Raw genomic sequence first — 14575 nt, forward strand, 5'->3', positions numbered from 1 at the left:
TTTTATTTTTTTTAAAGATTTTTTATTTTAATTTGAGAGAACACGTGAGAGCACATGAGCAGTGGGGAGGGGCAGAGGGAGAGAAAGAAGCGGGCTCCACACTGAGCAAGGAGCCCGATGAGGGACTCGATCCTGGGACCCTGGGATCATGACCTGGGCTGAAGGCAGATGCTTGACTGAGCCACCCAGGTGCCCCAGAGCTTTTAAATTAAAGTTCATTAAATCATATTTTCAACACAAAATGTAGGAACTTGAACATGTTTAGGTGACATTAGCAAGACCGTGTAGCCTTTTTCTTTTTTTTTTTTTTGTTACATGAGTCTGAAAAGTAAGGGAAAGGAGGGAAAAGGAGGGAACAATTTGAGCAGGGGTCAAGTCAGGGAACTAATAACTTCCTTGGTCTTAGAGTATGGGTTTATCATTTATTTTGAATTTTAGTATCCATAGATTAGTATCTTAATATCCAGTAGATCATTTAAAATACGGATTTGAAGATTCTCCAAAAGAATAGTTTGGCTTTTGGTTTTAGTTCATAGTATTTTTATCCTTGTTGAATGAAAAGTTAAACTGAAGCTGCTTTAGGCTAAATTGGAGTTAAAAACAAAACTCCACATTTTAAAATTCTCCCTCTCATAGATAATCCTAGTATGATTAAATGGCTTCTGGACAAATTTTACCTATAATCTTAGTGTTTGAAGTATAAAAGCACTCATTAACAAAAACACAGGGAAGTATTTAAATTGATCCTGATCCTATGTGTATTTTTAATCTTTGTCCCCTGTGTTACCTTGGAGTCTATGAAATCAGCATATTTTCACTTCTGGAGGCAGTACTGGAGTAGAAAGCAGCATATAGAGGAATAGGTTTGCAGGGATGAGTAGAAAAGAATGAGGGACCCAAATTTTTGGTTCACTCCGTCTTGTCCGCTGAGAGAGAAAGCTAGAAGCCATTCTTGATAGGGCCCTCCCCCCTGCCAGGCCCCATCCATCCCCACCTGCTGTCAGTTTCACCTCAAACTATTTTGAATCCATCCACCTCTCCCATCTCCACTACTACATCATCATATTCTCTTGCCTGGGCCCCTGCCAAGGCCTGACCCACCCTTTCTACCCCTTCTCCCCACCCCTTTCACCACTGGAAGTGGTGATCAATTTAGGCTCATCACTGTGCCTTTAGTGGCAAGCAGAGAGCCTTGCTAAATGAATGGATATTGTGTTATTAAGGTATGATCATGTCTCTGTTTAAAATCCTTCTCAGATTTCCACTGTACTCAGAATAAAATCCAAAACGCTGCTTCCTCTTGGGCCCCTTCCCCATTCTCACTTCCATCCACACTGGCTTCCTTGCTGTTCCCCAAGCACACTCAGCAATACCCTGCCTGAAGGCTGGAGGCAGGTGGTTTCTCGGGCTTGGAAGGTTTCAGCCCCTACTCTGTCGGACCAATGTCTGCTCATCTGTCAGATTTCAGTGTGTCACTTCCTCGGGGAGACCTTCCCTGACCATCTAATTGCAATCAAGCCATGCTGTCCTATCTGCTCACAGCACTCTACACTTTGGACTCAGCTCATAATTATATCTACATCAGGGACTGTGTCCACTTGGTCACACTGCAGCCGTAGCTCCCGGCCCAGGACTGTGGGTGTGCTCTTTGACCTCACAGACCTATTGGTGGAAGGCCATATTGCAGGGTGGCTGAGACACGTCACCTGCAGTGCAAGGGATGGCATTGTTGGGACACAGAACACAGTGTAGGTTAGAGGAAAGGGATCCTGTCTTAATGCCTTGGGGTTTGGGCCTTTGAGTCTACATTTCTTAGAGTCACCAACATTGAATGATAGGATTTTAGAATTGAAATGGGCTGAGGAGGTTGAGTTATTAAACTGCCTCCATTTAGAAATAAGGCTCAAGCATGGTGGTTGGTGACTTTTTCCAAGGTCACACTAAGCTAGTGAAGCAAAGCTGGAATCTGACCACACCTTCTGGATTATAGACCAGTAGACTCTTCATTGCTTTATGCTTCAGTGTGTATCTTTAATAGGCAGAGAGTGAAACTCGGAGTTAGCAGATTTTCAGCATTGAAGTCATTATTGTTCTGTGATCTTTTTTAAAGACAAATTTTTACCATTTATCACTCAGAGGGCCACATAATCCTGTTTGGCTGCAACGGCAAAGTCACTGAGTCAAGGGCCAGATCCTGTCGGGCCTTTGCAAATACACTAAGTTGTACCAGCCAGTTGTTTACATCTGCTCATGAAAGGGAAATGCATGAGGTGATTCTAAAAGCCTGGTAGCCCATTTCTCCTGGACTTTAGGATACTTTTTACACTGTGTATTTAAATATGGGTGTGGCTGATTTGGGGCACATTCATTTCAAGCCAAATGACGAGTCACACTCAAGAGCTAGGAAGGGCCCTGGCTGGGAGGCTGCCCTAGTTTCCTGAGTGTGACCTGGCTGAATTCCCTGCCTGTCAGGGAACAGGCACTTGCCCTCGCCTGCCTTCCCCCGCCTGCTTCTCAGCTCCAGCTGGGAGCAGTGAGTGTTCAGGTCTTATGGGTCTCTAAGGGTTTCCAGGGGAAAGCAAACAGAATAAAGAGGAAGTGTGAACCACAGGGCACCCAGCTCTTTCTGGTCCCTGCATCTCAAGGAGAGGGACCCTCCCCTTTATTCCTGTTTTGTTAATGTTTCTCATGTAACCGTGTCACTTCCTCTAAAGAGAAACCGCTTCAAATGCCAGCCTTTCATTTGTCACACTGGGCCACACTGGTGGGGTGGAGTGCACACAGACCTGGGCCCCACACTAGCTAGCGCTGCCACTTGCTGTGTATCATGCTGCAAGTTACAGAACCTCTGTGACCCTCAGTTTCTCTTCCAGTAAAAACGGGACTGTTGTGATCATTGAAATTAAGGTTATACTCATAGTAGCTGCTCAGTAAATGAGAATTGATGTATTTAGTTGAATGACCTTGGGTACCTTCACATTCAGCCCTGTTTCCTTATCAAGAATTTGAGGAAGTTGATCCCAAAGGTCCCTCAAAGCCCTTTTCAGTATTGACAGTTCTGTGGGTCCTCTCTCCAAAGCCCACTTTAACACCGGAGATCTAGCCTCTCTCCCACACACCCCTCCTGTTTCCCCTTCGTAGAGGTCGAACCCCACCCTCAGCCCCACCCCACCAACACCGTCTTGTCCTCTCACTCCTCATCCCCCTGTGGAAGCTGCCGACTGCCAAGTTCCCAGGACTTTAATCCGTGCCCATCGCCCTCAGCCCGGGTCTAGGGGCAGACTTGTCGCAGGGCAGGCGGACCCCGAGCCTGGATCCATCGTGGGAGCCCTGGCCGGGCCGTTGATCTCCTGGTAGGAGGAGTGAAGAGAGCACCTACGGACCCGCCAGCTTCTGCAAACTTCCTGCCCAGCCCGAGCGCCCTACCCGCCGGGCGCTCGGAAGCGGCTCGCAGAGTTGGTACCGCGCGAGAGCGGGTGGCCTCGCCTGCCGGGGATGGGCTAGCTCCGCCCACGCGGACACCGGGATGGAGCCGGGAGCCCCCGGACCCTGGGCTCTTCGGTCCCTGCCAGCCCCGCCCGGGTATCCGACCCTCAATTGGAACAAGGCGTCCGCAGAGCCACGCCCTCAGGCACCACCCAGCAGACGTGGGCGGCCCTGGGGCTGCCCTGAGCCCGGGATCGAGGGATATAATGAGATGCTAATGAGGCGCGAATAAAGCCTCGCGGGCCCCGAGCCCGGCGCCGAGGTCCACACCCCGCCGAACTCCCCGGCCGGGCGCTGCCGGTGCGCCACCCCGGCTCCGCCGCTTTCCCTCTGCGTCTCCTTCACCAACCCCTTCGTCCGCCCCCGCCCTCCCCTACCCGCCCAGTCGGAGACGCCCGCCGGGCAGGAAGCGGCCCCTCCCCGCTCGCCGGAGGCCGGGTAAGTCATCCAGCGGCGTCAGCTGCGCGCCCCCTGCCCGCCCGGGCCGGGGGTGCGGGCGGGGGCTCGCTTCCGGGGAAACACCGTCCCGGGCCCTCGGGAACTCCTCCTAGCGGGTCCGGTCCGTCTCCCCTCGCCCCCGCCCAGCTCAGCCCCTCTCCAGACTTTCCCGTCCAGAGCGGGGATGTCCACCCCCCGCCCCACTCACCCCGGTGCCAGTGGTCCAGCTCCCTCTCCATCTTTCCACACTGCTCTCCGCCCCCCACCCACCCCGCACATTCTTTGTCCTGGCCTTTCCAGGCTGAGTCGCCCCTCTACCCCTTCTCTGAGATCTTCTTCCTTCCATTCCCCCGAACCCTCAAGAGAGACCTTTGCCCTTCCTGATGTTCCGGCTGCCCGCATCCAGGTGACCCGCAGCGGGTAACTTTAGTCTCCTCCTCGCTCGGCCTGGCCCGCTGGGCTCCAGCCGGGACCGGTGGTGGGGTGGCCGAGTGCGCGCGGGGGTCAGGTCCAAGGACCTGTCCCCATCGATGCCACCTAATTACCACCCCCGTGGGCAACCCCGACCTCCGCACCCTCTTATTTCTCCCAGGCCCAACGTGAGAAGGCCCCCCCTTGACACCCCTCAAGTTGCGTGGGGGCTCGAGCGAGGGAGAGGGGCACAAAGGGAGGCCTTGTCTCGGGAGATTCCTGGGAGAGCGCGACCCGGCGCCCGGGGGCTGGGGCGGGGCGTCGCTGCGAGTGGGAGGAAGCCGGGGGGGGGGGGGGGGGCGGGGAGTGAACCCCGGCTGTCGTCCCCCCGACCGCTCTCGAGGCCCACCGGAGCAGCCGCCAGTCACAGGGGAAGTGTTCTGACCACAGTGAGTCAGAAATAGACCCAGTCCTCCGTCACCTCAGGCAGTCGCAACATCCTCGGGTTGTTTGTTGAGGCGGTTTGGGTGGTGGGAACCGGAACCTAGGGAGTTAGTGACGGTCTCCTCCTCCTCAGGAGGCAATCACGGGTGCTGGGGAGGACAGCTTTGCTCCTGGCATGAGACACACACCACGCTCAGCGTGGCACTGATGTCCTCGAGGGGTGCCCGCTCGGGGAGGTGTGGAGGGAGAGCGGACAGCAGCTGCGACTGCGGGTATATTAGGTCTGTCTCAGTCTGCCCTGCAAGGAAAACTCTCCTCCCGGCTGCCTGCCCTCTCCACGTCTGAGATATTCTGCCATGCCCAGCTTCCGGGGTCCCATCAAGGCAGGGTCGGAATTCCTGCGCCCAGTGCCCCAGAGATGGAGGGGAGCTTGGAGCTCCCTGGACAGGAAAGCTGAGCTGGAGACTCCCTGTCTTCCCTCCTGCCCGCTGTGCCCAAGACTGCTGGTTTTTCACTTCCAAATTTGGCAAATTTCACTTGGAGTGGAAGGAAGAGTAGTTGTCTCTGGAGCAGACTGGGAGTGGGCTGGGGGAGAGCAGAGAGCAGAGCCGATCAGGGGTGGACCCAGAGCCCCCCGGGGACACCAGCCTGCTTTCTTCTCCTCCCCATCCTTTTCCTTTCTTCCTTTCTCCAGCCTCCTCCCCTTCTCTTCCCTCCTCCTCTGCAGCAGCTGCAGGCCTCTGCTGGGGTGCTCCCTCCCTGGGAGCCTCAGCCGCCTCCATGGCTTCACCCACCTCCACCAACCCAGCGCATGCCCACTTTGAGAGCTTCCTGCAGGCCCAGCTGTGCCAGGATGTGCTGAGCAGCTTCCAGGGGCTATGCGAGGCCCTGGGGCTAGAGCCCGGTGGGGGGCTACCCCAGTACCACAAGATCAAGGCCCAGCTCAACTACTGGAGTGCCAAGTCGCTGTGGGCCAAGCTGGACAAGCGAGCAGGCCAGCCCGTCTACCAGCAGGGCCGGGCCTGCACCAACACCAAGGTGGACACACACTGCCTGGGAAGGGGCTTGGACGGCTGGGGGGGAGTCAGAGGAGGGAGACGGGATGCCATGCCCATACTGCCTTGTGTGTTCGCAGTGCCTGGTGGTGGGTGCGGGACCTTGTGGGCTGCGGGCTGCTGTGGAGCTGGCCCTGCTGGGGGCCCGTGTGGTGCTGGTGGAGAAGCGCACCAAGTTCTCTCGCCACAACGTGCTGCACCTCTGGCCCTTCACCATCCACGACCTTAGGGCACTCGGCGCCAAGAAGTTCTATGGGCGCTTCTGCACAGGCACCCTGGACCACATCAGTGAGCACCACGTGGTGGCCTAGAGGGGCGGGTGAGCCTGGGCCTACAGACAGGCCAGTGGGGGGCTGCTGGGACCACCAAGAGGCAGAGTAGACAAGATTCACTTCAGCCAGGTGACCTGCAGGACTCAGGTTCCTCATCTGTAAAATGGGCAGTGGAACCGAATGATCTCTAAGACCTCTTCCAGCTCTGACCGGGAGCCCACTGGTGCTTGGGGGCCCTGTGTGGCCCTGGGGCCCCTGTTCCTAATCTCCTCTCCCTTCCAGGCATCCGGCAGCTTCAGCTGCTTTTGTTGAAAGTGGCATTACTGCTCGGGGTGGAAATTCACTGGGGTGTCACTTTCACCGGCCTCCAGCCCCCTCCCAAAAAGGGTAAGTACCTCTCTGCTCCCCAGACTCCCATCCGCCAAGGATATCTTGGCCTGTGGAAGAAAAAGGGTGGGATTGGGAGTCAACTGAGTCACCCTTTGCCATAGTGTGGCCTTGTGCAAACCACACTGAGCCTCATTTTGAGCATCTGTAAAATATGTCCTTCCTTTCCTACTTTCCACAGCTGTTGTGAAGGCGTAAGTTGATAGACAATGTGTCATTGCTTGCTAAACTGTCAACTGCAAAGGGCTTTACGCATTTGTTTCCCTGGGTTGTCCTGGGAATGTAGGGGCCTCTTTAGACATCCACACCTTTGTGCCTCTCACAACTTCTGCCCCAGGTAGTGGCTGGCGTGCCCAGCTCCAGCCCAGCCCCCCAGCCCAACTGGCCAACTATGAATTTGATGTTCTCATCTCTGCTGCAGGAGGTAAATTCGTCCCTGAAGGTGAGTGATCCCTTCCTTCAAAGAAGCCAGCATCTTAGGCTCCTGCGCCTTTCTAGGCTGTTATGCCCCTCATTCTCTTGCCGATACCTACCTACCCTCACTTGCCCACACTTTTAGGCTTCACAGTGCGAGAAATGCGTGGCAAACTGGCCATTGGCATCACGGTCAACTTTGTGAATGGACGCACAGTGGAAGAGACACAGGTGCCCGAGATCAGCGGCGTGGCCAGGATCTACAACCAGAGCTTCTTCCAGAGTCTGCTCAAAGCCACAGGTCGGGACACCCTCTCACAGGGTCTCCCCTCCCTCCAGCTGACTGTGGGCTGGTCCCTCCCTCTCCCTCCTGGGCCCGGGACAGAGGGCCCATTGTGCCACTCCTGGGCCCCTGTGTAGGGGGCACCCACCACAGTCTAAGCTGTGACCCCGGCTCTCAGAGGTCAGGCACGGCTGGGTGTTTGGTGAGGTGACACAGAATGAGGAGGAGACACATCTCTCCCCCGGTGTTGTCCCCGCAGGCATTGATCTGGAGAATATCGTGTACTATAAGGATGACACCCACTACTTTGTGATGACAGCCAAGAAGCAGTGCCTGCTGCGGCTGGGGGTGCTGCGTCAGGTGGGGCCCGGGCCCGGGCAGGGAGGGGCTGGGCAGTGGGCCCTGCGAGGTGGAGGCCAGCCCTGGACACAGTGTCTCCCTCTGGTGTGGAGGGGAGCCTGTCCTCTTCTGCCGTTGCCCTGACATTTTCTCCACCTCAGCAAGCCCTTCTCCCCTGGGGTTTACAGGACAACCTGAATCATATTCTGGGCTAAACACCTGATACCAGCCACAGAGTTACATATGTAAACTCCATGAGGGCAGGGGTTTTGTCTCTTTGCCCTTTTTGCTTGCTGAAGATTCCCTGGGCCTAGAATGGTACCTGGTGTGTAGTCAGCACCCGGTAAATATTTGCTGAATGAACTAGTTGAAAACCTACTACGTGCTAGGTATTGTGATGAAAACTTTATGTGCATTTTCTCACCTAAATTCTCATGAATACGAGGAGTTAGGTATGTCATCTCTAAATGATGGGGAAACTGAGGCTGAGAAGTTCAGGTCTGGTCCAAAACAAGTGCACAGTAACAGTAATGGAACTGGGCCCGGGGGGCGGGGGGGGGCGGGGAGCCCCAGCAGCAGGGGGAGTGCTGAGGAAGCGGCTGGAGGATGGGAGGCAGGATGTTCAGATTCTAGTCCAGCCCACTTACCCTGCTGGTTCTGCTCTGTTGGCTTGTAGGACTGGCCAGAGATTGACCGGCTGTTGGGCAGTGCCAATGTGGTGCCCGAGGCTCTGCAGCGCTTCGTCCGGGCAGCTGCTGACTTCGCCACCCATGGCAAGCTTGGGAAGCTGGAGTTTGCCCGGGATGCCCACGGGCGGCCTGACATCTCTGCCTTTGACTTCACAAGCATGATGCGGGCAGAGAGTTCCGCTCGAGTGCAGGAGAAGCACGGCGCCCGCCTGCTGCTGGGGCTGGTGGGGGACTGCCTGGTGGAGGTGAGGGGACCAGGGCTCCCTGATTGGGAGGGGGAAGAGGTTGAGCTTCCTGGGGCTTCCAGAAACGGGAACTCCTTGTAAAGAGGTGCAGGGGTTCCATGGTTGGGGGGAGGAAGGTTGCCTCCTGGGAAGGAGGGGGTGAAAAGGTTTGCTGGTTGTGGGGAGGAGCTGAGGGCTGCTCGGTGTGGTGTGGGGCCCCCCTCAGCTATGATTTTGGGGGCATCAGGTCTTGGGCACTCCTGTTGGACTCTCACTGAACTGTTTCCTATCTTTTTGAGCCTGCAGCCCTTCTGGCCCCTGGGCACTGGAGTGGCTCGGGGCTTCTTGGCAGCCTTTGATGCCGCCTGGATGGTGAAGCGGTGGGCAGAGGGTGCTGGGCCCCTAGAAGTGTTGGCAGAGCGGTGAGGCCTGAGTTGGGGGGTGGGGAGGGCAGGGCTGGAAATAGAACAAGGATCAGCAAGAGGGTGGGGGGTTCTGGGTGAATAGATGGGGGGCACGGGCGAGAGAATATAGAAAGGCCTGGCAGTTCTCGGGTGGGTGCTGATGGGTGCCCTCCCACACGAGCCTCTGCCCTCGCACTTATTCCTTCAGGGAGAGCTTGTACCAGCTCCTCTCACAGACATCCCCGGAAAACATGCACCGCAACGTGGCGCAGTACGGGCTGGACCCAGCCACCCGCTACCCCACCCTCAACCTCCGGGCGGTGACTCCCACTCAGGTCAGACCCCCTGGCACCCACCAGACTCCCCAGGGCAGGCCTCTACCCCTGGGCTGAGGCAGGTGGTCAGCCTGTCTGGAGACCTGAAAGGGGCTGCCTTAGGTACGAGACCTGTATGACGTGGCAGCCAAGGAGCCTGTGAGGAGGAACAGCGACAAGATAGACGCAGGAACTCCAGCCATGGGTGAGCAAGCCTTCCTCGGCGGGGGGTGGGGGAGTTGTCCAAAATATTCGCCACCCAGTGTGGTGCCAGCACCAGCCACCAGCACGGCGGCAGCCCCCGGCTGGAGGGTGGATCGTGGGCAAGTCCAGGGCCTCCAGGAGGTGCAGGGGCAGCAGAGCGCTGAGCAGGGCCCATCTGTGCGCCAGATGTGTGTCGCCACACCCCCTCCAGAGCCCTCCCAGCCTTGCAGACCCCAGACCCGCCCTCCCTTTGGGCCTCCGAGCATCCCTCGTCCCTTGGTTCACAGCCTCCTGCCCTCTCTGTGGCTAGCAGTGATACCACTTGACTCGTTCGCCCACTTTATTCCAGAAAGAGACAATTGGGATGAAGGCAGTGCTGCTCAGTGAGCACTGAGTTGGTGCCCCTGTAGGGATGGGCCCTGCCTACCCCCCCCCGCCCCTCCCAGACTGAGCCCCGGGCACCAGGCATGCTTGGAGCCAGGGCCCTGGGGTGCAGCACAGCCTCCTCTCTCGGGGCCGGCAGGCAGCCAGGAGTTGTTGCGCTGGTGCCAGGAGCAGACCGCTGGGTACCCGGGCGTCCACGTCACCGACCTGTCCTCCTCCTGGGCTGACGGGCGGGCTCTGTGCGCCCTGCTGCAGCGGCTGCGGCCCGGCCTGCTGTGAGTTCAGATTAGGCTGAGCGGTCCCTGGCAGACCTCACCTCTCTCATGCCTCAGCCCCCTCCCCCCACCTCAGACAGCGGGGACTGGGGCTGGGGTGGGGGGGCAGTGTAGGGGTCACCCCGTCGAGCCATCACTTGCTGGTAGTCTTTGTGCCCAAGTCACTGCCCCTCCCTGAGTCTTGTGGGAGTCAGATGCATTCAGTAGGGAGCCCCCCAAGGCCAGAAAGTTGTCAGTGGGCGGGTGGGGAGCTGGGAGGGGGGTTGTATAGCAAAGAATAAACTCCTCATGCCCTGTCTTCCCTTGGGCCCCACCAGCCCCTGCCCGCTGCTCACTCCCCCTCCTCTCCCCCTGCAGTGGGGTCAGGTGCTGGTCTTGCATTGGCTTTTCTCCCTGACATCCCACAGGGAACCCTCAGAGCTGCAAGGACTGGGGGCCCTGGAAGCCACTGCTTGGGCGCTAAAGATGGCGGAGCATGAGCTGGGCATCACGCCCATGCTGTCCGCAAAGGCAGTGGTGGCAGGGAGCGACCCACTGGGCCTCATCGCATACCTCAGCCACTTCCACAGCACCTTCAAGAACATGCCCCACAACCCAGGTGGCCTAGAGGGTAGGTGCGGGGGAGGGACAGCTGGGAGTATCACCCTGGGCTGGGCCGTGGCTGCCTGTTCAGGACGTACAGCACTGATTCGCCACCCACCTGGACAACCCCCCCCTTCCACAGGCCCTGCCAGCCAAGGCTTTCCCGGGACCCCCAGTGCTGTGCTATTCCTTGGCAAACTGCAGAGGACCCTGCAACGGACCCGGGCCCAGGTGGCGAGTCTGGGCAGTGGGGGTCCCTGGGGTGATGGGGAGGACATTCCTAATGGGGGTAGTGCTGTAGCTCAAAGCCCCATGCTGACTGTAGGACTTGTTGCAGGAAAATGGGGAGGATACTGGTGGCAAGAAGCTGCGCCTGGAGGTAAATGCATGTAGGGCTGCAGAGTCCCCTGCTCTTTCCTGCATCCTGTAACCGCCCCCCGCCCACCCATCCAGGTTCCCTTCCTGGCTCACTTCTTTCAGATCTTTCTGTTCTCCACACATAGCCACTCTCTGGCCCCTCCTGCTCCTCCACCTCCCTCCCTGAACACTTACCTCCATAGGTAGAGGCTAAGACCCCAAGTACTGAGGAGCCACCTGTCCCAGAGTCTGGTGTACCCCCGACACCCCCATCCCAACACCAGGAGGTGAGAAAGGGGGCCCTGTCTGCAGACAGAGGCTTGGGGAGGGCAAGAAGGGGTGTTTCAAGGATAAGGAAGATCTTTGCCACTGGCCTTGACTCCAGCTGACCCTGTGGTCTGGGGGTCGGTTCAGGCTGGTGCCGGGGACCTGTGTGCACTCTGTGGGGAACACCTCTATATCCTGGAACGCTTCTGTGCCGATGGCCGTTTCTTTCACCGGAGCTGCTTCCGCTGCCACACCTGTGAGGCCATGCTGCGGCCGGGTGGCTATGGGCAGCACCCAGGAGACGGTAAGCGGGCCTTGCCCTGTCTGGGGACAAGGAACTTGAAACTGGAGGGAAACGGGTCCTGGGCACAAGGCGGCAACAGGCTCAAGATGGCACTTCCTTGCCCTGAGTTCAAGGTCTTCTCTGTCCCCTCCAAATCCCCAAATGTGGGGTTCTAAGGAACCCGGAGGCCAACAGAAATTCACCTGCCAATCAAGTCCTGTCACCTCTGCCCTCGCTGATAAACGGAGTATATGGGCATTGGGCTGCCTACAGCTCATGTCTTCTCCCCTCCTCCACCCTTCCCAGGACATTTCTACTGCCTCCAGCACCTGCCCCAGACAGGTCCCAAAGAGGATGGCACTGACCCCTGCCCTGAGAGTCAGGTAAAAACTATGAAACTGTGTGTTGGGGTGTGGGAAAGAGTAAAGGGGTCTCTCCAAGCCCAGCAGACTTTGCTGGGGGGTAACAATGCTCTCCTTTAGAAGGAAAGCTCCATGAAGGCAGAGATTTTTCTTACTGATGTATCTCAAGTGTCTCGAACACTGCCTAACACTGTTCAGTAAACAGCATCAGTGAATGAATACATGGGTGAATACAGGGTCCACATTTGTCTAAAGGGGCAGCCTCGGCCCCACAATGGGCAGGTGACTGACCAGACTACATGGTGGCTTTTCTAGGACGTCCCCACACTGGATGAAAATAGCATGCCATTGGGGCCCTCAACTTCTGTCATCCCCCAGGAGGGGACCAGTCCTGTCCCAAACCCCAGCCAGCCTACCCGCCGGTTGATCCGCCTCTCCAGCCCAGAACGCCAGCGGCTGTCCTCCCTTAATCTGACCCCTGACCCAGAACTGGAGCCTCCACCCAAGCCTCCCCGCAGCTGCTCGGCCTTGGCCCTCCAGGCCCTGGAGGGCAGCTTTGTAGGTTGGGGAATGCCAGTCCAGAGCTCTCAAGGTACCTGCTTTGCCCAGATGTGCTCACCCAGGGTGGGGATGCAGCGGGTGGTACTGGGATTCCTGAAAAGGGGAATGCTGGGGAATGGAAAGGGAGGCCGTGGGACCCAGACCATGCCTACTCCTCTGTTCAGTTGTGGCCATGGAGGAGGAGCAGGAACAGAGTTCCTCCTCCAGTGAGGAGGAAAAGGAAGCAGAGGAAACCGTGACTTTGAACTCAGACACGGAGGAGGTGAGAAGGAACCTGGCCACCTATCCCGCTGAAGCCAGCACACATGCTCTAAATATGCTTCACTGCCCATCACAGGAAGAACCTATAGAATGCTCCCTCCTTTGAGCCAGTCTCTCAGAATGTCTTCTCACCCAATCTGACTCAGGTCTCTAAGTCTCTGTCTCTTCTACCAGAACTTACCCTATCTCCAGCCCAGGAAGCTTTGACCCCCTCCAAACAGAGCTTCCCCAGTCCCTATCCAACCGCGGGGGCGGGAGGGGGAGCGGGCAAGAAGCAGGGCAGGGCCTACCTCTGACTGGCCCGGCCCTGCCGTAGGGACTGCTGACCTTGGCCAAGAACTCAGGCACCATGAGCAAGTACCCAACATGGCGTCGGACTCTGCTGCGCCACGCTAGGGAGGAGGAGATGAAGCGGTTCTGCAAGGCCCAGGTTAGGTCTACAGGTTCGCGGTTCTGGTGGGGTCAGAGTTCTGACGCGAGACTGGAGTTTCTCCGGAGCTCTGTACTTGAGCAGTCCGGAGACACCTGGGCCTTCTGTCTTGTGTCCCTCAGGCTGTCCAGCGGCGACTAAATGAAATTGAGACTGCTCTAGGGGAGCTGGAGGCTGAGGGCATGAAGGTGGAGCTGGCCTTGAGAAGCCAGAGCAGTGAGTAACGACAGGAGGGACAAGCTAGGACATCCCTCTGCCTCCCAGCACTCCCTCAAACCACCAGACTCTGTCCCCAGCAGGCTCCACTCTTCATGCTCCTGACACCTCTGACCCCCCTCCCCCATTCCTCCTTCCCGTCAGGACCCCCAGAACAGCACAAGGCCCTGGGGCTGGAACAGCTGCTCCAGCTGGTTCAGAAGAAAAACAGCCTACTGGCGGAGGAGGCTGAGCTCATGCTCACGTAAGGGGCAGGGGGTGGTGACGGTTGGCACCGGAGCCAGACCCCAGCTGGGTCCTTGGGCACCCTGGACAGCTGTGCCTCTTCAATCCCTGCCCTCCACAGGGTGAAAGAGCTGAACCTGCAGGAGGAACAGTGGCAGCTGGACCAGGAGCTACGAAGCTACATGAACCAGGAAGGTAGGTGGCACATACACACAGCCTCACGACCTCAGGTACTGACCAAGAAGCATGGTCCTCTAGTCCGAGTGCCTCTGAGGCATTTCAGGAGGAAGCCAGAGAATGGAGCTCCAAGCCCCTCCTCTGCCTTCAGTTCAGTCAGAGCTGCACAGCTGGGCTTTTACGTTAAGATTACTTAAAAAATGGTCCTGCTGCTGGGGCGCCTGGCTGGCTCAGCTGGAAGTGTGTGTGACTCTTGATCTCAAGGTCATGAGTTCAAGCCCCATGTTGGGCATAGAAATTACACATATATCGTATGTATTATCAATCTAGACTTAAAATAAAAATGGTGCCGCTGAACAGTGCTAGCAAACCACTGGTGTGGACAGACCCAATTTTACAGATGAGGAAACAAGGCCCAAATTGTGGAAGTCACAGAGGCTGGGATTAAGCTGTGCCTTTCCTGCCTCCCTGCCCAAGTCCCTGTTCTCTAAGCTTTTGTTGTCTTCTTCAGGAGCCCTAAAGACCCCTGCTGATCGGCAGGCTGAGGACCAGCTCCTGAAGAAGCTGATAGATGTGGTGAACCAGCGAGATGAACTTATCCGCTTCCAGGAGGAACGCAGGCTCAGTGAGCTGGCCTTGGAGCCGGGAGCCCAGGGCTAAAAGAGGACAGGCTGCCTGCCCTCTAAGATCCCTACACGGAAAACCACCTCACCCCAGGACTGTGCTCCCCTGCTCATCTGGGAGGAGGCCTCACTGTTTACAATAAAAATGTTTCTGCCACAGACAGGGCTTAGGCTGCCTGCAGGTGGGAGGCAGGGTGTGCAGGGAGGG

The 14575-nt window shown here is 57.3% G+C and overlaps 1 protein-coding gene across 4 annotated transcripts; it reads left to right on the forward strand.

The window, feature by feature from the left end:
- Window positions 1-3386: 3386 nt before the first annotated feature.
- On the forward strand, window positions 3387-14526 carry MICAL1 (microtubule associated monooxygenase, calponin and LIM domain containing 1). Of its 4 annotated transcripts, none has more exons than XM_027602895.2 (25): window positions 3387-3924; window positions 5507-5817; window positions 5915-6122; window positions 6389-6493; window positions 6831-6935; window positions 7053-7208; window positions 7450-7550; window positions 8206-8463; window positions 8749-8864; window positions 9055-9181; window positions 9284-9365; window positions 9888-10023; window positions 10431-10633; window positions 10748-10836; window positions 10943-10984; window positions 11166-11249; window positions 11377-11533; window positions 11819-11895; window positions 12190-12466; window positions 12600-12697; window positions 13013-13126; window positions 13249-13342; window positions 13487-13586; window positions 13689-13762; window positions 14256-14404. In XM_027602895.2, the coding sequence occupies exons 2-25, from the start codon at window positions 5560-5562 to the stop codon at window positions 14402-14404; spliced, it is 3210 nt and encodes a 1069-aa protein (XP_027458696.1). In that variant the 5' UTR covers window positions 3387-3924; window positions 5507-5559. The 4 variants fall into 4 exon arrangements, with proteins under 4 accessions (XP_027458696.1, XP_027458698.1, XP_027458695.1 ...); XM_027602897.2 differs by having other exon boundaries at window positions 3388-3924; window positions 5474-5817; window positions 12253-12466; window positions 14256-14526; XM_027602894.2 differs by having other exon boundaries at window positions 3389-3924; window positions 5474-5817; window positions 14256-14526.
- Window positions 14527-14575: the final 49 nt, after the last annotated feature.

The sequence above is a fragment of the Zalophus californianus genome, chromosome 7 (genome assembly GCF_009762305.2).
Source record: "Zalophus californianus isolate mZalCal1 chromosome 7, mZalCal1.pri.v2, whole genome shotgun sequence".
Lineage (NCBI taxonomy): Eukaryota > Metazoa > Chordata > Mammalia > Carnivora > Otariidae > Zalophus > Zalophus californianus.